This window comes from Passer domesticus, chromosome 7, assembly GCF_036417665.1.
Source record: "Passer domesticus isolate bPasDom1 chromosome 7, bPasDom1.hap1, whole genome shotgun sequence".
In the NCBI taxonomy this organism is placed as follows: domain Eukaryota; kingdom Metazoa; phylum Chordata; class Aves; order Passeriformes; family Passeridae; genus Passer; species Passer domesticus.
The window spans coordinates 55772939-55800194 of NC_087480.1; the positions used below are offsets into that span (position 1 = coordinate 55772939).

Consider the following 27256-nt stretch of genomic DNA (forward strand, 5'->3'; position numbering starts at 1 on the left):
CAACTAAATATATTCAATTTCTAAACAACATTTCCTTACAATTCTTTCTTTCTTCCTCATTGTTCCTATCCTTTCCCTCCCTTTATACTGTCTTTGAATGCCAATGGGTGCTTATGGAAAACATTTGCTGTCATATCAAGGGCTTTCAGCCTCCAGTAACCCTGTTAGAACAGGTCTTTAATTAGCATTATAAATAATTGCTGACTACATTTTTGTTCTGGGATGCAGAGAAAAGTTGATTTGAAACTAATTCCAATTCACAAATTTTTATTTCTTTTTCTGCAGTTCAGAGATAGAGATGGAAGAATGGTCCTCACTCAGAAGTGACTGGCAACCTCCTTATACATTATTTTCCAGGTCATTTCACTGAGTGTTTTGCAGGTATTCCATTTCATTCCTTGGCAACTGACCCAAAACTTTGAGCTGGATTACTTGAGAGATAGGCATTGTCTTTGGAATCCTTGGGTAAAATAAAGGTATTTTTCTAGCCTCCAATTCTTCCCATTATACCAGTGAAGATTCCCTCTCCCAGCTCTCACATTTTTTTCTTTAAAATGGCATTTTGGCCTTAATTATCAGGATCAGAAGAAAAACATCCATATCATTATAAATTAGAAAATGTTTAATAAGAATGAGCTTGAACAAATTTTTGTTATAATGAAAGGATTAAGATGCCTGATAGCATTAATATTTAGGAAAAATTAAACAAAATTGCTTTTTATCTGCTGCAAACTATGTTAAATATTTAATATGCCACATTATAAGGGCACCATTTGCACAAAGGGTATGACAACCTTTATGTTATGAACCTTCAATTCAGCAGTTCAAACTTAGTTGGAAAAACTTCTAAAAGCTAAATTTAAAACTATGTGCAGGGTTGGTTTTGTTTGTTTTTTTTTTGGTAGTTAGACTGAGAAAAACTTCAAACCTGTGCAGGGCTCCAGCAGAACATTCTGCAAACAGTGGGGCTAAAGAAGCTGCCTCTCCTGACCTAGCACATGGTTTATTTAGGAGGGAGCACTGAGTTTAATTGTTCTGGAACTTATGGGAAGCCTTTCTGTTGCTTAGCTTGGAGTGTTTGGATGTATTTTTAGACAGCTTTGAAAGATTAAAAAAAAATTGCAAGTATTCTGAGGTGATGAAGGGTGATTTCTTTTTCAGTAATCTAGCAAAAGATAACTTTAATGTAAATACTGTGTGAGGAAAATTGTAGCTCTCAGACTATAATAAATGAGTAGAAATATTCCTTTATAAATAATAAGGTGTGATAAATCTGCTAGGATCAGTAGTATGTTTCTGAAAATCGAGCAAATGACTTTCTGAAGTCTGAAATCCGGGAAACTTTCAAGCTTTCCCTGGGAATTTAAAAAAATTAATCTCCAGGAAAAAACCCAAAATAAGTAAGCCTCAGAACCCAAGTTGGACCTGTTTACAGCCACCTATGTACCGCATGAAATTTTAAGGTAATAATGTAACAGTATAATGTAGTAAATCTGGTACTAGATTTTTACTGCTTGCAGATCACTGAACTGAGAAACAAATAAAATGAAAGAATTCTGAGGTTGGGCCTAAGCTACTCCTTACAATGACCTTGAAAAAAAATCTATTATCTTTTGCCTTTATCTCTCCTCCTGTAAAATGTGATAATAAATACTAGTTAGACCTTCTGTCTTGGGATGGGACTCTCAGGAGAAAACAACAAAACATTACAACCACTTTCCTTTTGCTGGCTGAGTTTCCAAAGTCAGCCTCACACTCTATAACCCCAAAAACTTAACCAGAATCACCCAAACTCTTCAAAACCTGTCAAATCACTCTGAGTTACATTTAAGTTCTCCTTCCACCTCAGCTGACTTTCACTTTATGCATCCAATTCAATTGTTTTCATCTCTACCCACATCCAAGGCAGCTCTTAGCTACTGGACTGGGGAGCAGGTTCAGCTCTGTTGTGCAATCCATGTCTGGTGCCATCATTTAAAGAACTGTGGGGTTTTTCCCATTCTCTATTTCTTACAGATGTCATCCTTACAGAATAAAAACTTTCCTTCTTTGCAAAACAAAACAAAACAAACAAACAAAAAAAAAGCTTCACAATTATTTTATTATTACTATGGTGTAACTGCATCCATGACCAGCTTCTGAACACTACTGGATTTTTCACAGCTGTAACACACTTATTTCCAAGGCACAGCTTGCTGAAGTTCACATCTCACATTCAAGGAAATCCAGTATTAAACAGGAGAAGGAGAGGAGAAGTAAAACAATCTCAGAGACACTGCAGCTCATTATTAGCGTCCAGATTTTCTGACTCTGGCATATATAGTTGCATTGAGATATAACAGGAAAAATTAAGAGACGTTTTACTATGTTGCAGTCTGATAGATAGGAAAAAAGAGTCATTGACCAGCATTTCAAAACTACAACTGTTTCATTTGAAACTAAGATGGAAGATAGCCAGCAGAATATTGCAGAAAGTAAAGATAAAAAATTAGTACTGTTCAAAACAGTAATAAGATATATTTTTATGCATCTATATTTCAACAAAATTGACCTAAATAATATATTTTTTAAGCTTGACTACAATATCTGTATTATGTCACTTAGGGTCAGAGGGGTTTTTTAATATTTTAAAGTGTTTATAATTCCCTCCCAATTCAAAAATGGTAGGATTTTTCCAACAAGAGAAAGGAGTACAGAAGCATATTTTGAAACTGGAACTTAAAATATCAAGTATCTGTACTTAAAGGTATATCTTAGAAAATATACTCCAATGAATAGCTTTTACTGAGGCATTAGTGATCATTAAGATCTCATGCATGTGGCTCATGCTGTCAGACAGATCATATTAGTGATACTTGTAAATGTTGTGCATCTGCTAGAAAGTATCTCAGCTTCACTTACCAGAAGGTTTTCTAAACATTAATTCACATTTTTGGTGGCTTCAAGAGAGATAGCTTTTATTAATTACATGTTAAATTAAAGCTACAAACAGGCTTTATTTATGTTAGCACAAGATTCTGTCAGTGGATATCTTTATTTCATTACAGTGTACTTTCCAAGAACTAAAACCTTCAAAAGAAACTCTAATAACAAGTTTGGCTTGGACCTAAAATTGTGTACCAAACTTTGAAACAAAGAACAAAAGGAAACCTTCAGTTTCGGCTATAAATATTAGGGTATTGAAATGTCAGGTTGTGCTGAAAACCTGCATTTGGAAGGCAGAAACTTTTCAAGCATGAAATTCCTCCTTCAAGGAAGGCAAAGTGAAATCAAAACCAAAACTAAAAAAGCAAACCTTTGGAAATGCACCATGCCATTTTCACTGCCATCACTCTCCTTCCCACACCTAGTGCTGCTTTCAGTGTCTCGATTGTTTGCTGAAGAGCTTTCCTTACCTGCAGAATTTCAGGGGAAACCACACAGTGGCAGTACTGTGAATGCAAACACTCTGTTCTGTTGTGCAGCAGCTGCTAAGGGCTAAAATACAGTTTTCCATCCTTGCTTATGGTTAAGTTGGCTGTTCCTTTTCTATATAGAAGAACATGTAGTCAACATGCAATTTGTTTCCTTCTTTAATTTTAGTACCCAGAGGCCCCAGGCACATTTCACTCCAGGCTACTATTTTCCTGCCATTTGTATCCACTCCTTCACTTCCTCTACCCAGATATGTTTGTAAAGCCCAGTTCCTTAGTGCAAACTTGGAATTCTTTGCCAAAAGAAAAGGAAAGGGAAACAAACTGAAGGAGCATCCCCATACAAAAATACCAACACACCCACCCCAGACATTTATGATTCATCTAGGTTATTGGTTTCTGTACTTTCATAGCACACAGAAACAAGTTGATGAGTATTAGAAATGACAAATCCAGGATGCTCTGTTCACTTTCCTGTACTCTGAGACTCTTGTCAAAGACTGCAGCCACGCAGATCACAGATGTCAACTTCTGATTTACAAGTACCTCACATCAGCTGGGAAATTTCCACTCTTTTGGAAATTTCCTCCAGATGAGCATTCTCCGATTGTAAATAATTTTCTGATTTTAAAAACCCCAGATTTCAGGCAGGAATGTAACACATGAACATGTATTCTCGAAGAGCGTGACATACAGCACAGGGTTTGTAGTTTGGTTTTTAAGTTATACAGAAAAGTCTATTTATATCCATCATTCCCACCTAAATCGATTCCCCTTCATTTCACCAGGTACACACACAGTATTTCTCTTTTTTTTTTCCTCCTTTCAAAGCAAGAATCAACTTTTTCCCTGCAGGGGTTAACACTCAGTGAATCTGAATGTGTTTCCTTCCCTACTTATCTTGACTTACTTTGCTTTTAGCTGCTCCTGAAAGTAAAGCCCCTCTGACTGCACATGCAGCAGCACTTTTCCCCTGGCTGAGTCATTCCTCAAGTTCACAGAGTTGAAACAAGCCAAACACATCCTGGGAAGGATTGGCATCACAATCCTTACCACCAGTACCCCCAGGATAGAGACAGTCCCTCAGGAGAGCCCAAGGAATTATGTTTAATAAAAAACTACACAGAAAAATACACACGCTACATGACTCCCTTTCAGTGGCTGAGTGACATTTAAAAAACAGCTATAAGAACATTAAAGTATCCAGTATCATAGCAGATGGGGAAAAAATTCTTTTTCTTATCAAAGCTAAATTATTATATCACTTCTGGTTGTGAAGCCATGAGGTATTGGTGTTTTTAATTCCACTAGGAAAAATATTAGGAGAGGATTTTCTCATATATTAAAAGGCACAGTAAGTTATTTTAACTTGGTTATTCCTCAATTTCTTTCTATGGTAAATCTATCCTTTTAAGTTGAATCTCTTTATCTTGAGCTGAAATGTCCCTGCTTATAAATTTTGTAAATGGTATCACATATTTCCAATAAACAATTCCAAAAGAATTCTCCACAGAATGAATTCAGCATTTTTTACAGCAGCACCTCAGAAAGGCTGAAAAACAGTGATGTCTTCAAACAAAAAAGCAAACAGAAACACCATTTTCTTCCTCAATCTCAATAGCAATTCCCTATTAGGGAAGTTACTAATTTTACCATTTCATGTCATTTTACTACAAGTCCAGTTACCCAGTGCAAGTCCCTAATAAATTAACACCCAATCCTTAATAAAAGTCTAATCCTTGAGCTGCTGAGAGGACGCTTTCTGCTCATGACTGTTTCTCATGCCACCTTTCCTTTGGCCACACGTTTTGGGGCAGATGGCAGCGAGTGAGCACACACACCTTGCTCACACACCTACAGGTACCTCTGATGGGACAGGGTGTGCCAGCAAGTCCCACAGCCTCTCACCAGGGATGTCAGCCTCTCATGGGGCTTGGGGGTGTCTGTGCAAGAGCACAGAATGAGGAAAAAATAGAGAATAAGCCTAGAAAAGGGCACAAGGCACCCCCTGAAGGGAGGTGCCACCAAGGCAGGCAAGCCTAGGCACACGGGAGGCACTTTCTTTCCAAAAAAGCAGTCCAGCTAAAATAAACACTTTATGACTTCTTTGTCAACATTTTAACAGTTCCCACACACCCACCGTTGTTAAAAGACAAAATCAGGTAAGGGCTCACATGCTGCTGTGGTGTAGGAGCTGCGGAATCCCTCCCTGGCTGGGACAAGGGGAGCTGCCCAGAGGGGCTGCTCTGAACCACCTGCAGCAGGTACAGCCCTGGGGGTGGGCACCTGCACTGCTCACCTACCTGAACTGTTCACCTGCACTGCTCTTCTGCCACCCACCTGCCCTGCTCACCCCCACCCACCTGCACAGCCGAGCTGTGGGCATGTCCAGCCTGGGAATGCCACCACAGGTACCGGGAAATGCCCCAAGGCAGCTGCCCAATACCCTGGGAGCCCATAAAGATAAACCAGCCCTGCATCCCACCCAAAGCTGCTCAATGGAAGGTGGGGAAAGCTGCAAGGAAATGTGAGGATGGCAATGAAGGCACTGTGTGGTTCAAACCTCTTCCAAAGACCCATGGTTTCCTAAGGGATGCTGTTCCAGCCAAGAACCAGCCCTGCCCAGACCACTCACCCAGCACAGCCCATCCCCTCCCCAGCAGCATTCTGATTTTCCAGAGGCAGAGAACTGTCATCAAAGCTGCCAGCTTTCCACTGAGAGCCTGGAGCCTCACCTTTCCATTACCCAAAACATCTGACAGCCAGTTATCCTCGTGCTGCCTGAGCAGTACTAGACAGAATGATTGGAATTAGTATTTGCTGCCAAAAAATATTGGATACTTTCTAATCACACTAGGAGAGCTCTTGCTAGGTTTTCAATCTCAGAGATGCTTAATATAGTGAAACAGGAAGACAAAGTTTCACTTTCAAGCTGGAATTCAATAATCCTACTTGAAGAGTTTTAAAAAGAAACTTTAACCACTGCCTCAGCATCTAGAGACACAGGAAAGATCTTATCCCTATTGTATTATCATGAAATTTTAATTCTCTCAAACCTGTGCCATATCATACAGAAGTTAATTCATAACTTATCCTTAGTAATCACAGCATAAAATTCCGGATTTTATCTTTTGGGTTTGTATACAACTGTTGAATCCCACGAGTTCAAATTCAATATACAGCACCTATTATTTTAATGTTCTGATCCTGTATTATCACTTGCTATACTTATTTACTGCTTATTTTCTCAATTTCCACAGTACAGCAAAATGTTTTTGTCTTCTATTTTATTTTCTATTAGAAGAGAAATTGAACTCATTGCTTTGACTTTTACCATGGCGCCTCAAATATAAGGCAAGTGCCTGATAACAGTCTCACTTTTATCAGAAGTTCACACCTTTCGTCTGCACTAAACATTGTTTTTTCATAGCAAATGAATAAAACCTTTGTTGTTAATGATTCAAACAAACATTTAAAAAATATTAAGCTGGATGTTTCAGCCCTAACTTTGCTTAGAATTGTATTTCTGATGTATTGCACATTCTATGCTTTTATGTCATATGTAAATTTAAACAGGACTATGTATTTTTAAAACCTTGTGTTGAAAGATCTTTAAAGTTGCAAGGCTAAGTGAAGGAAAGCCAAAATTTAACCTGACTGTGCTGTGTCCTGGTGCATTCTCAATTATATTATGTCATAGGTTATTACATCTTGTTAAATTCAACTTGTCTAGCACTCTTCAGACCATTAAAAGATTCTTAAAGAGATGTTACATTTTCTGATTACAGTTTTTGGCTCTTATTTGTGTAGTCTTGTGTTAACAGTCTGATTTTCAAGTACATTTCTTGGTGACACTCAGCTTTGTCTGTGTAGAGCTCTTACTACTAAGTACTTACAGCTGATAAATGCCATTCTTAACAGAGGTGATTTTCATTCTGCTTCACTCCATTAGTCCAAAGTATAAAATTGCAATGAAAAGCTGCAATGTCCTCTTGGCAGTTTGACTCTACTTTGAGCTCAGTGCTGCCCATATTTATCTAACTTACAGACTCATTTCAGGGGGAAAAAAAGCTTCAATTTTATGTACTTTTTGTTAAACCTGCCAAGGTTAGGGACCCAGTTCTGTGAACACTTTTCATGCAATCAGTTCCACCAAATGCCCATCACCTGAGGAGAGAGAATGACCTGTTTCAGGATGGGATATAATGCACAGCTCTGGTCATATTTTGCAGCTATTAAACTCAATACCATGGACTGTAGTGGGTAAAACCTACAATTCAGTTGTTTTAAACTGCCACAAAATCTCCCAACTGCAAATTTCATTGTGGTTTGCACCGGTGATGGGGGAGCTATTTTCACACAACTGTATGCTTTTAAGATTTTTTTAAATTTCTCATCAGAACCCCAGTAATTAAGTATTTATAGATGACAAAAATGCACCTAACAGGAACAAACCCATTTGTTTCCTATGTGCTTCAAACCTTCCATGATTAAAGTAGTACCAAGGGTAACCTTTCATGAATACAACCTTAGGGATCACAGAGTGCCCTCAATCAATGCAGGGAACTCATGTTGACAGAGTATATGGGAAACAGATTGAGGTATTAAAGCACATAGCCTCTGGTGTTTTAGATGTAAATACTATAACCATCAAATATTTAGACTCTTATGTAAGCAGTATGTCATTTTTTAAACAGTTACTGCTTGGAATAAATCTTTAAGGATGGAATTTTCAGAAGTGCTCAGTATTGGCCTAACTTTGCTCTTACTGAAATCAATCATAAAATTTTCACAACTTTAGAAAGGGACTTTGTCTGTTTATATGTTTCCACAGCACTAAGCACAATAACTCTTGATCCTGGCTGAGGCCTTTTGACTCTGCTGTAATCTAAATAAATTGATTTATAGGAGATCAGTTAGATAAATGATGAGGAAACACACACATATAAAACAGCTAGGGTTTTTCATGATGGCATAGCAGCCTTTGGAACTTCTTCATAATTTTCTCTTTGAATCCTAAAACTCATTTGCCTTTCTTTATATTAATTACCTTGTTATTAATTTTCTCCAACATAATTCCATCTTAAATTTGCAATGAAGTGTCCCTCCAATAAAATGTAACTTACTTTCTTGACACAAATCCCATTTAATCTACACAATAAACACATTAATTTTGGGATCTGACTCTGGGATTGTTTCAGCAGAACATAATCTCTCCCCTATTTCTACAAAAGTTGTTGTTAATAACAGTGATATGGAATCTTCTCTCTACTTCCAGGAACAACCACCTTTGCTGAGCTGGGAAAGAGGAGGTGAGTGTGTTTCTTTTATAGGTTTGTAGACTGGTTAGAACTGTTTTGTTATTTTGCAAGATGCACACAAACATTAATTTACCCAGGGATTGGCATTTATTCACTTTTTAATATATGTGCCAACCTGAAACCTGTCTAAAAAGATCTTATTTTCCTCCAAAGAGCTGCACTAAGACCAAGACAAAACTACTTCTGCTTTTCACTCAAGGTGGGATTTCAAAAGGTTGATACTGAAATGCCATTCTCCGTATGTTCTCCAAATAAAATGCTGTAAGTTATTGAAATGAAAGCTGTGGTCTGTTCCACAGACAATTCTCAAGGCATTTTGTGGAAGCTGCTACCCCCATTCCCTTCTCCTTGCTTCAGCCACTTATTCCCAACTCCCTTACTGCTCCTGTGGTTGGAGCTGTACAGCTGATTTTGGATCTCTGCCATGACCCAGACCAAGGCTAAATCCTCTTTTTCCTCCTTCAGAGTCTGGTTTTACCCTGGGCCCACTCCCAGCCTGGTGCTCCTGTGCAGAGCTGAGCAGGATGAGGGAGGGGGCAGCTCTGAGGAGCTGCAGCTGCACCTGGCAGGGACTGCCTCAACACCCACCTGTGCCACGGGACACATCCCTGAGCCTCCAAAAACATTCTCACCACATCCCTTGGGAAAGCAGGAGCAGGCACGCATGACATCCCAGAGCTGGCAAGAGAACAAACCTCCAAGAGTAGCCAAAGTTGTGAAATAAGCCAAGGAAGGAATCAGGTAATGCTAACAGCTTGTTCATCTTCTTCACCTAAATTCAGGTGATGTTATCACTAGCCCCAGCCTGCTACATATTTTATAGTAAGCAATTTTAGTATTTCAGATTAGCAAGCTATATATATATTTAGTGCTTTATTCTCAAACTGTTTCACCACAAATGACAGCTCATTTCACAAACAGCTTATCTTATGGCTAAAGATATATAAATACATACTAAAAATGCTGCTGAAAGTCTCAGAATGTATAATGCAGCCTGGTAGACATGGTAGTGATTGTAACACTGCATTGTAGACACAAATGTTAAAGAAACTTGGCAAGAAGCAACACATTTTAGCTACTCAAAATTCAGATTTTCTCAGACTTGTCCCCTTCTGATGAATGGAACATATGGGAGTATTGTTCATAAAACTTACATTGCTTTTCTTGATGTCTACCAAAATTCCTCATCATGACAATATTTACCAAGATACATAAAGATTCAAATTTGAATTAATTACCCAGAAGTTTTTCTGTGCTTCCAGGTTTGCTGGAAAAGAAAAACACTTCAGAAGCAATGTGTTGTGAGCATTTAGCAGTAGATGTTTTAGCAGCAGAGGTAGCAGAGTGCTTGCTGGGGAAGGGGCCTACCCAGTTAAAAGCCATCACTGCTGAGTGAGATAAAAGACAGGGAAGAAAGCAACTGCTTTGCCAGGAAGCAGTTTGAAATCTGACATTATAAACAAAACACATTTAGATCTAGACATAAATCCTCCATATGTTGAAAGCTCAATAATATTTTAGCTAGAATTATTACTTACAAACAAACAGTTCCTGAAATACAGCATCAAAACTGCAGAACAGCCTTTAACCTTGTGTTCATCCACTCAAGAGCCATGTTATTTATTATCCTTTATCCTTTAATTATGGGGACTTCACCTACTGCTCTCTGCTCATTTGAAATGCAGAATAAAATACAATGGATGTCTAAAGACTTAACAGGTGTCAACCAGATATTTGCCAGCTACTGCTACTATTCTACTGGGAGGAGTTGCTGTTCTATAAATACTAATTAGAGTTTTGCACATGATCTTGCTGAAATACCTAAGGTGATGAGTGGCCAGTTGTTACTTTTAAAAGATTAGCACAATTTGAAAAACTAATGTCCCCAATGAGGCAATGCTCACACTGAATAATCAAGAGTTATAGCTGTTCTCTGCCCAAAGGGAATATTTGCTCACTTCATCATTTGGAAAATCTGCTGCCTCTCCAACAATTCACTCTTCTATTTAACTTTGAGAAACTTGTAAAACTTTGTGCAATCAATAAATTAGTGCAGTATATGTACTTAGATGGTCTTCCACTGCTATGCCCACATGGCAGGCTTTTTTACTACCTTTACTTCCAAAGACAGAGCTCTTAGTGTGAAATCATGATTAAGAAACTGCAACAAAATAATGTTGTACTTAAATCAAGCAGCAAAGAAAAATAGGATTACAGCACAAAGTCCATAAACACAGCAAAAATTCAATTTCCTCAAATCCATCTCCCTTGAAATTCTTCACATCCACTAAAGAGGAAAAACAGACACAGGCAAATCAGAACAGGTCTCTATGAGACTGAGGTTTTATATTAAAAATTTATATGTAGTAATTTTTTATTTTAAAATTCCTTCCAATTCTCTAAAATCTTGATGCAGTATAGCTGAAAAAACAGCTACTTTTAAGCAAAATGTTAAAGTGACATGGCCCATTTCCTTGATTTTTAAAAAAATCTTGAGTTTTATCTTCTCCATTCTGCTATGGAGAACAACTGATGTCACAAGGTGTGACACATTGCTGTATTTCTATATGGGATCTGTGCTTCAATGCAGTGAAATCTGATACAATCCCTTACTATTTAGTGTCCATGACCACGTGTGGGGAAAACATAGATATCATTTTAATCAGAATTTTTTTCCAGGATTTTTTTTTTTTGATAAATATTTTTCTTTACACTGAAACCTATATTTTTTTCTTATCCCTTAAGGATATCCCTACTGCTTCCTCTATTCCAGTAGCTCATTACTGGAAATGTTTGGCCTTGCTTCAAAAGAGAAGAATATGTCAACACCAGAACATCTGTGTCCACACAGAGTGCTTTGATGACAGTGATATACTCCATTTACATCAGTAACACTGAGCTGAACCTTGATGCTGTCTGCATTTAAAGATCTTACCCCACAGGGCAAGAGAATACAGGTCAAAAACGTTGATCTCTGTTTGACACACTCTCTACTTCAAGAGCACTTGGCAGCAATTTGTTCCAGAGTCAAGAATCAAACTCACAAAGTGTTGCAAAGCTCGGAGCCATGTTTGCATAACCACATTCAAAACAAATATTAAAATTCACAGTCTCTGGAGGCCAATCTACTTTTGATATGCAGGGTTTTGTGAGCAATACAGTCAAATTCTAGCCTGAATACAGGAGGAGTTTTCATTTAAATCAAAAAGCCATAACTCAGGCTTGAACATCTGTTATTAAGAGGGATGATGTACCTATATCTCTCAAATGTAAAAAGGAAAACAGGCACTTTATCATCTAAAAGTCAAAACTGATCATCTGAAAAAAGGAGTGGAATAGTTATGTGTGACACAGGGTTGTGCCTATCAGTGTGGTCAGAAGAAGTTGGGTGAATTTTGGTACAGAACAAATGCAGGCACAATAATGATTAATTCCTCAAATATTTCATAAAGAGGAGTTCAGAAATGAATCCTGAGTTACAGCATATTTTTAGCCCATGGCTACTGATAATCTTCCTTTTAACTGGATTTTAAAACCTTTAGTGTTTCTTCAGCTTTTTGTAATTAATATATCATTTTCTAATTTAATTGCATTGTGTCCACTAAACTGCTATGCTGACACAAACCCTAATATGAGGTGGAGAGCTCCAACAGTTTCCTTCCACCCCTTCCTCCCCTCATGTGGAGCTCAGCACTTTTGCAGCATTGAATGATCCAGTACAAGACTAATACATACAAAACATCAAACAGGATCCAATCAATGCAGCTGGATATTGCCCTGCTCATGTTCAAGGACCACAGCCACCTGTGTGCTGCAACAGCAGCTGCAAGTGCTGGTAAATCCTATTTCGGCAAACAGAGAAAGAGAAGATTTTGTTTACAGGTTGCACTAGAATGCCATGGAAACAGATACAGAGGTAACTGTGAAAGGCATAATCCAAATGGAAGACAGCCCTGATAGAGCTCATATATCCAAAAATAATATATATGTTTTCCCACTTGGAAAACACATGCATAAATCCTATTAACATCAAGACAGAAAATTATACTGAGTAGACCCCAATATCACCAAGGTCCCTGATAACAGTATGAATTAATGTGCACCTTCAAAGCAGAGCAAGATGTTTTCATATGCAGACTATTAGAAAAAATAAAAATATCTTAATAGAATAATCGTCTTTTTAAAGAAAAAAAATTACATCTTGAATTTTTGAAACAGGATTAAAGTGTGGTAGTAGCCCTGTAAAAGGAAGCTGCTCAGCACCTGCTGCCTACACTGTGCCTGGCTTCAGGCAATGTTATTCATTCCTCACTTTCATGGGAGCAAAATACATCCTCTAAAAATATAAAACACAAAAATAAATAGATCTCCGGGGAAATTGAAGAGAAATCTGTTTTAAAAATAGTGAAGGAGCCTCTATGTTCTAAAAAAAATAAGTCCATTTTGCATTGTTTTGTAAGATTTACACTTTAATTTGAAACCAACGTAAGGCATAAAATTTGTATGAAAGCAATATCTGATTTATAGATAAACTTAAAACACAATACACTTAGCTGCAAATACCAGACCCCAGTGAGAAAAGCAAAAGGTTTTGAAAGATGATTAAAATATGCTTGATAAATGTGGCCCTGAAATGCCCCAAAAGATTTTTCTGAAGTTAAATAGTAAACACAATTAACATGGCTTTTGCTACAAAAACACTAAATGCAATGGATTTTTTAAATTAATTTTCAATGATATTACATGTTCCTATTGAGCTGGAATTGACTCAATCCACTAACTGTACTGTGAGTCAGTTCTTTTGTCCATCTGACCTTACCATGCAGACAAAAAGCCAAATATCCATTCTGTTGGTCATATGAAGAGGAAGCCACACAATGAGAACAATCTTATGACCACCATTTCCATCTTGTGAGTGGAAAATTTGTGACAGTTGAAGCATTTAAGAAAGATATATTCATAAAACCCAGATAATGTCCAGCTTGATCAAATGTATTACTAATTAACCAATAAAAAGTAGCAGCTGTGAAGGCTGACAAGAATAACTTACTGTACACCTCTGGCCTAACCTCACTATCCATATTCAAACAAGTCTCCTGGCAAAGGCAAATCAAATAATTCTTGGGAGTCTTGCATGCATTCAGACTCACTAGATTTACATATTATTATTCACAGTAGATGTTTCATTACATTTGCTTTGAGAAAATGTACAATCTATATGGGTATTCACATGTTTAATATGCACACGAGTTCCCATTTTGTACATTTTATGTGGCTGATGATGAGGTTGTTTGGCCTCCCTCTGCCTTAGACTGGGCACTGCTCATTCATGTGAGGTCAACTCACGTGGCAGAGCTCACCTTCCTCCACCAAACTCCAGCCACCCCAAAACAGGCAGAACAATTCCAAGCAGCTTTTCAAAACCAGACCAATCTCCCATAATATTTGTAGGGGGTTTTTTGGAGGCTAATGCGGGCAAAAAAAGTGGTACAATTACTGTTCTAAGAGCTGGACAGTTGCTGGAAAACAATTTGCCCCAAGCCCTGACTGCTCAGTTTGCTCAAATGGACATTTCTTCAATCATGGCATTTAAACAAGGCACTACAGAGCCCTCTAGAATTCACATTGGCATCTGCTCCAAAGAGAGCCTGTCCTCACAACACTGCTGCACCAAGGTTCTCATACTCTCAGGTAAAAGAACTCCTCAACCATCAGGTCTTTGGTACAAGTGCCAAGTAAAACCCATTTATTTCATTAATTCTTTCAGAGAGTAACTCACCATTTTGGCCGGCTTGTGGATTTCACCATTGGAGCCATCCCATCTCTGTAGAGGCTTTTGGTTTTACTGAAGTTGACAACATTGAAAATTACTCTCTGGAGAGGAAAAAAAAGGAAAAGAAAAAAAGACCAGGTATAAATTCTGAAAGACTTTCTACATGTGTTGTCTATACCAGATGCATAAAAACATACATGGATAACATTTGCAATAGATGTCTACCTTATGAATTATTGTTATTCTCCATGGACTCAGATAATGGATATCCTGTCTGTTCCAAGTATTTAAAATGTCCATGTTGTTTCACACTGCATTGATGCACGTGAAATATATGTTTTTAATTTAGCACGCTGATTTTTCAATAGGAATCCTAGCCAGATGAAAAAAATAAGCAGAGCTAGTCCAGTGTGCTGCAGTAAACATTACAGAGGTGGATGGAAAGCTGGGAGATGGGGTAGAATTCCTTGTGAAAACCTTCTAACTGCTTCACAGAACCATAGGCTAGAAACACAGAATTGCTGAAGCTGGAAAAGACTTCCAAGATCAAGTCCAACCATTAATCCAGCACTGCCAAGTCCATGGCTGAGCCATGTCCCTGAGCACCACATCTACATCCCTCTGGAGAAGATGACTACTTACTTCCTTTAGTAGACAGTTCCAAACCTTAACAACCCTTTCAGTTAAGATTTTTTTCCTAATATACAATCTAAAACCACTAGTAAAACCTCTTGTCCTATTGCTTGTTATCTGGGAGGAGAGAATGACCCCTACCCTGCTACAACCTCCTTCCAGGTAGTTGTAAGGTCACCTCTGATCCCCCTGTTCTCCAGGCTGAGCCCCCCAGCTCCCTCAGCTGCTCCTCACCAGACTTGTGCTCCAGACCCTGCCCCAGCTCCGCTGCCCCTCCCTGGACTCGCTCCAGCCCCTCAAAGTCACTCTGGTCATGAGGGGCCCAGAACTGGGCACAGCACTCGAGGTGTGGCCCCACAGTGCCCAGGACAGGGGGACAGTCACTGCCCTGCTCCTGCTGCCACACCACTGCTGGCACAAGCCAGGTGGCACTGGCCTCCCTGCCCACCTGGGCACAGCTGGCTCGTGTTCAGCCCCTGGTGACCAGCACCCCCAGGGCATTTTTCCCCAGGCGGTTTTCCAGCCACTCTGCCCCAGCCCGGAGCACTGCAGGGGTTGTTGTGGCCCAAAGGCTGGACCTGGCACTTGGCCTTGTTGAACTTCATACAATTTTCCTTGGCTGATCAACCCATCCTGTCCAGGTCCCTCTGCAGAGCCTTCCTGCCTTCCAGGAGATCAACCCTCCCATCCAAGCTGGCATCATCTGCAAACTGACCAAGGGTGCTCTTGATCCCCCGCCCTTCTTAGCCTTCACACAGCAGCAGCAACAACAACAACAAAAAAATCTGATTTTTTCCCCCGCAAAGATAGGAATATTTCTCTACCTATCCCCTGGCAAAAGGAAGAATTATCTTTGAAAAAAGTGTTCAGGATACCTACACAGAAATTGCATATAGCCATCAGTTGCATGAATACTATAGATAAGAAGAAAATATTTTAAATCTGATCTTAATTTAAACTGAAACTTTGGGAAAACTGAAGATGATATTTAATAGGTCAAGGGAAGAGTAGAATTTAGATCTTTAAAGGTAATGGACTGATACTAAAAGCAAATTAATGCAGGGGGAAGACAAGAGAAAACAGAGACAAAACCTTTTTCTTTACCATCTGTCTGCTTCAAGTCATTTCATGCAAAATTACTTATTCTGTCTCTGTTAAGAAAGTCTAAATTGGATCTAGCTCATCTCTTGGAGTACACTGACTTTTCAGATGGCAAATGCAGTATTCCTCATTTGTTGTACTCTTTTGATACTCAGTGTTGATGTACTCCAAGAAAACAAAATATGAAGTCTAAATTAGTTTTTATGAAACAGTCCACAATATATTGATAAATTCAATTTCTATGAATCTCTTTACATTTGTTTTTTAAAGGTAGAAGTGAAGACAAGCCACTAAAAATTATATTCACACTTTTCTTAGAACAAACTATTGTAATGTTGGCACCCTTCATATGGTCCACGAGAAGCCTAAGAACTAATTGATCACTGTTTAAAAATCAAACATTTTTTGACTAAAACAATAATCTTTCATATGTAAAACTGTGCAAAAACAAATCTGGACCTTCCAGGCAGTCTGCTCGGGTAACAGGGAGTGAGAAGATTAGAGTGAAAGGAATCAGCAGTGGGACACAAACAGGAACCAGGTACATTTGTCCTTTAATATGGGGCAGATAGGAAGCCAGGTAAACTGCATAGCCCTAAGTGTCTCTGTACTCAAGAAAAATGAAGTTTTTTTGGGTTAAGGTAGTGCTGAAGATTTTGTGAATGGGAGCACATACTTCTAGGCTGCAAATTCTGCCAATCAGTAAAAGCAAAATCTAAAAATAACCTGTAGGTTTGACTAGAACTGACATGAAAAACTAGCAAGTCGAGAAAATCACTTTTTTGAAGGTGGTAATTCAATTTTGCATCAAAGGCAGTAGGGAAACTATATATCCCTGCACAAGGGTTTTCATGTATTTTGAGATTTCTAGTGGTCATGAGATGAACTTGTTTTTATAACTCTGGATAAAAGAATGCACTTAAATTTACAGAATGTTATGTTTGTAATTTTAGGTATTTAGGATATAGCTTATCTGATGAAATATCCACTTTGGGAGGTCTCTAGTTATTTTCCATCTTACATTTCTAATGGATGGCTTTAAGTTAGAGAATGGTATTCAGGTCTCTACATGCTTTATGCTCTACATGGAAACATTTCCCTCTATTAGAATGCTCAGTTTTTCCTCTGTTACTTAACTCTGTTCATATTTTTGAAAACAAATTAAGTTGCAACAAATTGGTTTGTTAATCTTGATGTTTGCATGGAGTGAATGAAACAAACAAGATCTCCAAACCAATTGCCTTAAACTTTGGATGCAATCATGTCACTGTTGGAAAGGGAAAGTTGCTAATTTTGTTACATACTGACTCAGAGCAGACAGCTGGTAGAGAATGTTCTTATTCCAATCAAGCTTATTTTGTATAATGAGTTGGGCAAATGTACACAACTGGGTAAGCAATGTATATAAAAACAAAAATATGCAGCTCATTTAACAAAACACTGCCGATTATAGCGTTCCGAGCGCTGCCGCTCGCCGCGGAGCGAGCACTCAGCAACGCGTGCAATTCCCCCAGCATGGCACCCAGCTAGATTGGCAGAACCCAAAATTTAACAGCACACAGCAGAACTTTATCAACACACACCACTGAAGTAATAAAGCACACAAACCGAAGCACTCAAATGAGCAGCTGAACTCCGTCAAGTGTTCCTGGTGGTGGTTAAAATAGTCCATGCAGCTCAGCCAGTGGAGTGTGCAAAAATGTAATGACTGCAGGATACACACTGGGTACACACGCTGGAAAAATATGCAGCTTGCTCAATAAGGTATGCAAACAGCTTTGAACTGAATGCTGTCATAAAAAGCTGTGATACAGCAATCAAAGTTTTGCTGAACAAATCTAATTTTTAGTCTAATTTCTGTCTGTACTTATATCCTTTAGCACGCCAGCGTAAAGAGCAAAAAGACTAGAAATAAACTGAGCAGGTTAAAACACTTTTTTGAAAGAAAATTATCACTATTCTGAATTATTACATCAGTAATAGAGATGTACAAGATTGTCATCTTATAAGCAATATAATTGAGATACTCCAAAATGAGTATTCAAGAACTTAAGAAATGTCAAGTCAAGAAAATAAAACTAGTTTAAATGTACTTAAAATTCCCTAGAAATTGTTCTGTTCTCCAGAGCATCAATACAGAGAAAAATGGTGGAAATTTTTACAATAAAAATACTTGTTGGGTATTTGGGAGTGTATGAATACCACTAAAAGAAGCAATATTCAAACAGATGCTGTACCAGAAATTATAACTCTGTGCTTCCACTTCAGATTCAGGATAAAATCTTAAATATATTGCATTATTTTGACAAACTGATCTGCAGTTTCTGGGTAGGTGGAAGAGGCGTGGTGCAGAAAAGCCTCTCAGGATAGCACCAAGTCAAACCATGCTCTTGGGTATGCACCAGGATGAGTTGTGGCTTCACAGCATGAGAGAAGAAAATTGCTGCAGTCTCAGGCTCTGTGTTTGTCCTGCCTAATCTGAGACAGATGTTGGAGAACATGAGGCAAGGCAGGCAAGTTCTGCCCACAGAGAGAAGAAGGAGGAGGCCCTCTTTCCACAACATGGAGAGTAAATTTGAATTTGAAGGTATCTTGCTGATAAAATCACTGGGACAGAAAACAAGAGAAAAGCTTGGTACTTCCTTTAGCCTTAAAATTTACATAGAAATTGTATTTACATCTAGTTTTCCTTATAGTCCTTTGCAGACTTCAGGAATTAAAAGCACAAACAGGTGTTAAGGGATGCTCAGTGTATTTAAGGTGAGCAAGGTAAAGATGAACCACAAACAAAATGAGGAAAGGTGGCTGAAATATATCACATTTTTTTCTTATTGCCAGCAGTTTTCCTGACTGGGGCTGGAAGGAGCTGCTGGCTGTTTTGGGGGCAAGCACACAGCAAGGTGGTTTTGGTTTGGAGCTGAAGGCACTGAGAGTGGATGGTTCTATTGAACATCATATTCCAACAGGCTGGTGGGAGCACAAGGTTCACCCAGCTCCCAGCAGGTTTTCCAACTGAAGCAGGTTTCCAAAAGAAAGTCACACCTTTGACAAAGGTTAAGAGCCTTCCCCCAGGATAAGAACACATTAGGTCCCTTCAAAAAAGATCCCAGGTTTATTTTGCACAGTTTTCCCTGGCTGGCTGCTCACAGAAATAAATGTGCAGCTCTGGCTGACATTAAAAGGGGAAAAAAAAAAACAAACACACCATAGAACACCACAAAATTTTGCCTGAGGCAGACACCTGGCACGGAAAATTTTGTGTCAAATCATTACAAATATGAGAAGTTTTAACTAACTTAAAATAGGGTTTGCAGTAGGAAGTGTCAAGCTTGATACTGTTGTAACATACATATATTAAATATTTAAAATTATATAATATATTTCATATTAATAGCATAACAATTTCAATTCAGTGGACAATGCTGAATGCTACCAGTATGAGCTATCAAAGTACCTGGGGACCAATTGTTTGAAGTCAGTCATGAACAATTTCTTCATTTAACCAGCCAAAATAAGACAACTGGGCACTAAGCATTACTACTAAGACCTTTCAGCTGAAATTAAGCTGAGCTTTTTTTTTTTGAATGAACATTAAAAATCCAAAGGTGCTGGATATGATGGGGCTCTGCCTCATTTATGCTGCTTGATCTTGCTTTCCTCTCCTCTGGATTCTTTAGATATTACAGTGTTTTGTGAATTCCTGAAATCTGTACATCTTTTTGAGTTGGGTTCTTGCCTTGGCAAGATTATTGGCTATCCTTTCCTTCTTTTTTTTTTTTTTTTAAGGTAAAGATGTAAGTTTTCATCCCTTTAAAGGGCAGATCTACTTCAGAAGGAGAGTAAGAAAAAAAAAAAAAAAAACACACAAAGAAAGAAAAATGAACCAAACTCATGACTTGTGAGATTTTAAGACACCATTTATGAATGTGAGAAAGTGGCAACATGGGATTGCTGCCTGCTCACCAAAAAAGGTGCTGCATTTCAGTATTTGAGTCAGAAGGTCTTCAGGATCTTTTCTGACAAAGCACCTTATAAAAAGCTGTACAAAAATAAATTGCACTGGAGGGACTTCCAAATGGCAACAAAAAAGTGTCACCTGCAACTGTTATCAATGCTGAAGAAAACAAGTAATATAACAGTCAGGTCTGTGCAAAATCCCCAATGAGAACTTACAAATAGCGTTTTTCTGACCTTTTCAAATTTAAATCATTCATTACTGCTAACATTTTAAAATAAGCCGTGCTTTTCTTTTCCCTTTGTAGGAACACTTGTCCTTTCAAATGGAAAAGTTTTTAATATTGACAGCATTTAGCATTTTTTCCTTTAGCTAAGGAGCTTTCAAAACCTGCTGATGCTCTGGAGGGGAACATAAATTCTCACTTTCAGAGTGGGGAGGATGCTGGGTACCACGGAGAGCTCCACCAGCCTCACTCATCAGCTGCACCTGTGTCTTGTTAACTGGAAACTGTCGAGTCTTTACAACACAACAAAATTTTAGGAAAGTGACGCAGCAAATGTATTACAGATTGTGAATTATTAGTGTTTTTCCCTTGGTAGAGATCTTCATTTAGTTACTTGAAAGAGAGGAATGCTGAAGTCTGGGATGTTGCAAAGAACAACATTAAAAAGAGGCCCAAAGGATTTTAATACAACAACACCTCTGATATAATGCTTTGCTAACTATTAAATTAGATTAGCCTTTATTGTGGTATTTGTCTGTGTGTGGGAGATATTCTTGGGTTTGATGCCAGCCCAGCACCCTTAAGCTGTATGAGTGGTTTTCAGGTAATGGGGTTTAACTGTGTGTCAACAGCAAAAAATACTTTTATAAATGATTACTAGTTTAGACATTTTTCCAGTTGTCTGTCCTTTCTGGCAGTTCTTTCTTTGCCCTCAAACTCATATGCTGGAGCACAGACCCACAGGAGGTGTAAGACCTGTGCAAGCCAGTGTTCCTTCCCCATTTGGAATTTCATTTTTACCTCACTAAGTTCTATGGCAGGGAGAAACTGTGGAGAAGACCCTCTTCCAGCAGAAAGCCTTCAAAAGGATTTACAGAGGAATTGCTATTCCCTGTGTAATCCCATGCTGTGGTATGACCACTAACCTGGCTTCTCTGTAGGACCTGTTGGACTTGAAAATTATGAGAGCAAGAGTCACTCCAAGTTTTTCCAACTCAATTTTTTTTTTGGAAAACCAGCAATTTTTTCAATGAACAGAATAACAGTATTGTTCTCTTGCAATCATAAGCCAGCTTTCTGTTCTAACTTTTCATCTGAACATCAATAATCTGACACTTTCAATTGAAAACTCAGAAATGCCCATTTGGAAAGCCAGCAGTTGTGTAATTAGAGTGACTCCTGTTCCTTGTTCCCTTGGGCCAAAATCTCCAATAGAATTGCAAATGTGTCACAAGACGTATATTGAATTGTGTTGATTCATCAAAAAGAAAATAGCACAAGTCCTGACAGGGCATATAACCAGGCTACAGAGTTATTTAAAACAGGTTTGAAGCTGAAACCTTCTTGCCATTTTTTTTCCATTCTTTGTAATAAAAGGTCAAATTTTTTGCAAAAATAACAAAAGCATCTTTATTTAATCAGCTTGGGGGAAAAAACCTAGCACTTTTATTATTTCCTATCTCTTAATATATATGCAGACTTTGGCAAAAGATGCTTCTGGTTCCATTGCTGGGAAATTGCAGAGCTACAGGGATGTGAGAGCAACTTTTCATTTGCTAACGGACAGGTGCCTGAGCCCTATTGGTCTTGTCATTGCCTTTTTCCACATCCATGAATATTTTCAGGAATCAGTAATACAAGAAAATAGTGCATAGTCTTTCTCTGAGACTTTCTCAACCAGCTGAATTATTTCCTAATAAATTCCATGCCACATTGCAGCCACTGCCAGATGACATTTGAAGTAGCATCATGTATTAAACTCATTCTGCATAATTACAGAAGCTATCCATGTTTAGGTTCTATATTCTTTTCAATCAATATTATGGCTGCAGGTGGATAGTAACAGCTGGCTGTTCTGGAACGTGTTAGCAAAATTTGCGGATATCTTACATCCCTCAAGAGGAAGCAGCTGAAAAGACTTACATTTTCCTTTTCCTAATAGAAATTATTTAGCCAGTGAGAAGAAATGCTACAAGGTTTTGTAGGATTTGAAATGGTTATCATAGTAACATCTTCTTGATGGTACAAAAAGATAATGCTATCAATGAAATGTTTTCTAGTCCAAATCCCCTTCATGGTGCAGGCCCCACAGGAGGCTTCAAAACAATGAGATCAGTCTGGAAAAGGGAAAGGCCAGAATAAGTCACCACATACAGGGACCATGGTAAGAACCAAAAGCCCATGTTTATGAGCACTGGCCTAAAGTGTGTCCTGAAGAGCAGAGCATGAAGTGGCACGAAGTTCATTCTGCACACTCTGCACAGACTGCTTTTCTGGGCCCCTCATAAAGTGCAAATCAGCCCATGATCCAGAATCAAAGCCTCCCTTACCAACAAGGGAGGCACTTCCCAACAAATTAGACTCTGGTGATGGACACCAAAGGGATGTAGAGCCTAAAGCATGCAGGTGGAGTGCTGAACACTCTCACCCAAAATACTGCAAGGCAGCAGGTGACAGTGGCACTAACAATGACAGAGTGGCGCTGATATTTGTATGCATCATGACTTTGCTCAATCCCTAAACACACAGAAAGTAACAATAACAATTTAAATAGCGTGCAAACAGAAAGGCAGAAATCCATCTGACACCCAGGCTGGAAGATGAGAATGAAAAAGCCTTTTCAAGTGTAGGTCCTTGTGAGGAAGATAAAGAAAGCCCTGTTAAGGGAGAGATTTGGATGAAGCTTTTCCAGCAATTGTTTACTTTGTATTTTTGCAGCTGGCATTTTTTACAGTTAAAAGCTAATGTTTGTCTGGAGCTTGTGGGAAAATTCTGTGGGGGAAAAGAAGGAGATGATAACACATAGAAGGCAGGACAGGATATATGGGAGAGCTCAAAAATCAGCACCAATGTATTTACCTCAGTGTTCTCTCATGGGTTAGAAAACAATGACATTTTGATGTGTACAGCCCCTGGTTATTACTGCCAGTGGTCTTGGTCATGTTACTATGATCATAGCCTTGCAAACATAAACCCTCTCTATTTACTTCTCCAGTAACTAAGCACAGATGGGCTTTGTGTCCAGGTTATTCATGGAGGTCCTTGGTTTTCCCTTTATTTTCTTTAATTCAAGCATTTTAGTAGCTATTACAATGAAACCTTTGAACCTTCTATGTTCTTCCATGCATGGCTCTGAATAGTAATAGAATAAAGGTTTCCCATATTGTACAGCTCCTTTATATTTAGACAGAATTTGAATTGGATCCTTGGAGTAGCTGCAGCATTGGATAAAAAAAAAAAAAAAAAACAACCTTTTTTTGAGGAAAAATATAAACTATATGCTATCAGTTTCATTAAAATAAGGGGTATTGTTATAGCATGAACCCTCTAGTTTTCCTTTACAAAATTAATAACCTATTCTATTTCTATATAGCAGGGTTAAAATACTGGGGTTTCTTCTGCTCTTTTTAGCTGAATCCTTTTGCAATACTGCACCATTCACACAAGTATTGCAACATTCACACAATTCACCGATTTCTATAAGAAAATGTAATCAATGTGTTAGTGTACACTGGAATCTTAGCATTGACAACCAGGAGCTTGCAGTATTGATTTGAAAAAAAAATGCTCATGATTTCTACAGTTCTTCAGCACTATTGCTTGTATTTTCAATTTTCACTGCTTAGAATTCTACTCCAAGAGTCTAACTCATGTACTAACAGACTATTCAAAGTTTTCTGCTTCAAAAGAAAACCCAGGGGTAAGTAGAAGAAAACCTGATCTAATTCCTGCTATTTTTTGTGTACCTATTTGACATTTAGAATAAGACCTCAGAACTGCCTTAACCAACCCTAATAGTAGGAGGATATATAAATTGTATTCAAAGCTTTGAAAATCCCATTCTGAAGTTGAAATGCTGAATGTTAGATTCAAATGCTGATCTCTGTCTGTTTGCAAAGGTGATTCACAGCATGTGGAATAAACATGTTTTGGCAGTGTCATGAACAGAACAGCTAAACAAAGGAAAAGGAAGGATTTCAATAGGAAAGTTAAGTGTCTCAAAGCAAGGTGCCCTGTGTTGTATTTGTGTAACACAGGTGTCATTCCCTTCTGGCATTCCTCCCCAGCACTGGAAAGGGGGAAAAAAAGCCCAGCAATGGCAAATTCTCACTACTGGGGTGAGCAGTATAGCTGCAGTCCAGTCAGTCAGGTCCTTTTGCTTTCAAATGCCAGAGGTAAAATTTCATTTTTGCCCTGCCTGAGCTTAAAATGTGGACAAAAAAAAACCCCTGTGTTCAGAAAAGCTTTCAATCACATAAATATTTAGCTCCACTTTAAGTGTTCCTAGAGGCTTAAAGTTAAGCAAACATTCACACTTTCTTGCTGAACATGGGTGGATTTCTGATTCAGATTTAAGACAGCCTAGAATTATGGGAGAAAGATGCTGGGTTTGCCAAAAATCCCATAGGCACCATTTATCCTTAGTAAGTGATCACTGTAGATTGGAAGTGACATTTCTGCAGCTTTGGGATGCAGCAACATTTTTTATTACTGTTACAGATCAACTTTAAGTGTAACATTGTTTTGTTAGTTTATGTAAATCAACCTGCTGTATGAATAAAAGGAATTCGGAAATGGATCGCTCATCTTTATTGGCTTTGAAGTACTGAGTATTTGGTACTTTGCTGAAACTATTATATTTTATTGAGTTATAAGAAATATTGCTCAGATACTAAGGAAGTCTCAGCACAAATTCTGGTAATTTTCCACCAAAAACAAGGCTCCAAAAAGATATAAATATCGTACAGGGCTGAACATCTTTCTAAAAAAAACCTGTATCATGTACAGCCAAAGCCCCTTTCAATATGATACTGATTTGATTTTCCTTCAGATGCCTTCCAAAAGGTAGGGTAGAAACTTGCTGCGAAGTGCCCTCCTGGTAGAGAAAACATCATCTCTAGATGGTTGCTTATTCTGCAAAGCAACAGTAACAGCAGGCTGCTATGAGGCTACTACGAATGCTCTGTGCATTTTAACAGGTAAATTCTGCACTCTTTAATATGCCAGGTTGATGGAATATTCAAAGTTGCTGAAAACCCTTCTGGGGAAATGTGGAAATTGATAACATTGCTTCTCATAACTCAGTATTTTAATACAACATCTCAATATTAACCGTAATGCTGCAAAAAGATCTTTCACACTTTATGTTGTTCAATTTTTTCATTTTGGAAAAGACTCAAGTTTTTTTGGAAACCATATGTAAATATAAGATTTCAGATTTCCTAGAAATTTAAAATTATAACAGGAGAAGATACAAATTATTAGCACAGAAAAAATTTGTAATGAAAAATCCAAGATATCCCTCAATTCCCTTACAAAGTAATCACAGCTGATCATCTCTCATTTCCCAGAGTATCATTTAAGCCCTGAGCATTCCAGAACACTAATGCAGTTTACATTTATTTTTACTGCAATGCATATGATAAGTTTTCCCTTGATTTTACTTATATCTATAGTTACATCACCTCCTGAACTGCTCTGACAGCCAGCCTATAACTGTGTATCACACAGGCAAAAGTCTGCAAACACTATTTTGGTGGCCAAGCCTGGGGAGGGGAAGGAACCCACTTATAACTAGGGAGGCAGGAAAATACAAACAAAACAAAAAATGCGTCCAGTGGCAAGAGCAGAAGACTTTCAGTAAACAAAAATTGCTAATATGACCTTAAAAATAATGAGGAGTTTCCCACAAAATTGAAACAGTGCTCTGTCACCAAAGCACAAATTCCCATTGCATGGCAGAATGTTTTTCTGTGGTCCTTATGTGCTTGACACTGGATTCAACAGGAATTTGAGTTATGCCAGGAATAAAGATTGAAGCTGTAAATGTGACTGTAAGGAATAAAACGGCGATTCAGGTTTGGGATGTCACCTGCAAGAGCTGCACACTGGGTGTCCCAGGAGGGTGAAATACACGGCTTAGCACTGCCCTAGTTCTGGATCATTAGGGATTTCCTCAGCATAAATCAAAGGAATGTAAACAGTCCAGCCCAGCTGCTGAGATCCCCAGGGGTGGGAGAGCTGAGTCAGCCACGCTCCGTGGCAGCTCTGGCTGCAAACTTTGCCACCCAAGGCTCCCCCAGATGGGACCTTCCTTCCTTCCACGGGTGACAGTGGCAGCTCTGCACTGGTATCCTGTCACAGCACAGGCCCCAGATCAGTCTGGAGATAAACAGGCCTCCCACATCAAAATTTCACATATCCTGTCCTTATGTCTCTGACTCATGTACAAATAAACTTGCAGAATACAGTCCCACATCACCACATAAAAACCTTGCCACTAAAAAAATAATAATAAAAAAATAATAAAGTGTACATGAGAAAGTAATATACAAGTAAAAATTATACAAGGGGAAAAAAGAGAAGCTTCAAAACTGATCACTGCAACTCAGACTGTGGAAAGACTCACTTATCAAGTCTAAGAGGGGTAAAAAGAAAATAGGAAAAGCAGAGAAAATCAAACAGAAGTGGTTGTTGTAAGAGTCTGTGGTTTGGGAAGGAAAAAGCTGCTAAATCACCTCCTGGAGCTCATCTCTGTAAATATACAAGTATTTTGTACTGCTTGCTAAAAGAAAGGTTACAGCTCATCTTGAACCAGAACCCAGTTAAGAAAGAAGAACACTGACATAAAAAAGGGGAAATTTTTACTTCACTCTCTTGTGCTTTTTATTTCACTCCCTTCAAGCCCTTGTGCTTTCCCTTGTCTGAAGGCAGTTCTAATAGTGCTGTTTATTTGTCTGTACCATGCCAGCTCAAATGGAATGCTGACATAAAGATATGACCATGAAGATTTCTCCACGTTAAAAAATGCCTGTCTTCCAAAAATGAGTTTGG

General features: G+C 38.4%; 1 protein-coding gene across 7 annotated transcripts in view; it reads right to left on the minus strand.

The window, feature by feature from the left end:
• LOC135305308 (BEN domain-containing protein 5-like) overlaps window positions 1-27256 on the minus strand; it is an 876852-nt gene that overhangs the window by 645883 nt on the left and 203713 nt on the right. For all 7 annotated transcript variants that reach the window (XM_064428810.1, XM_064428809.1, XM_064428808.1 and 4 more), the window contains one exon: window positions 14514-14608. In XM_064428810.1, the coding sequence (XP_064284880.1) occupies window positions 14514-14608 (95 nt within the window). The remainder of the gene's footprint in view (window positions 1-14513; window positions 14609-27256) is intronic.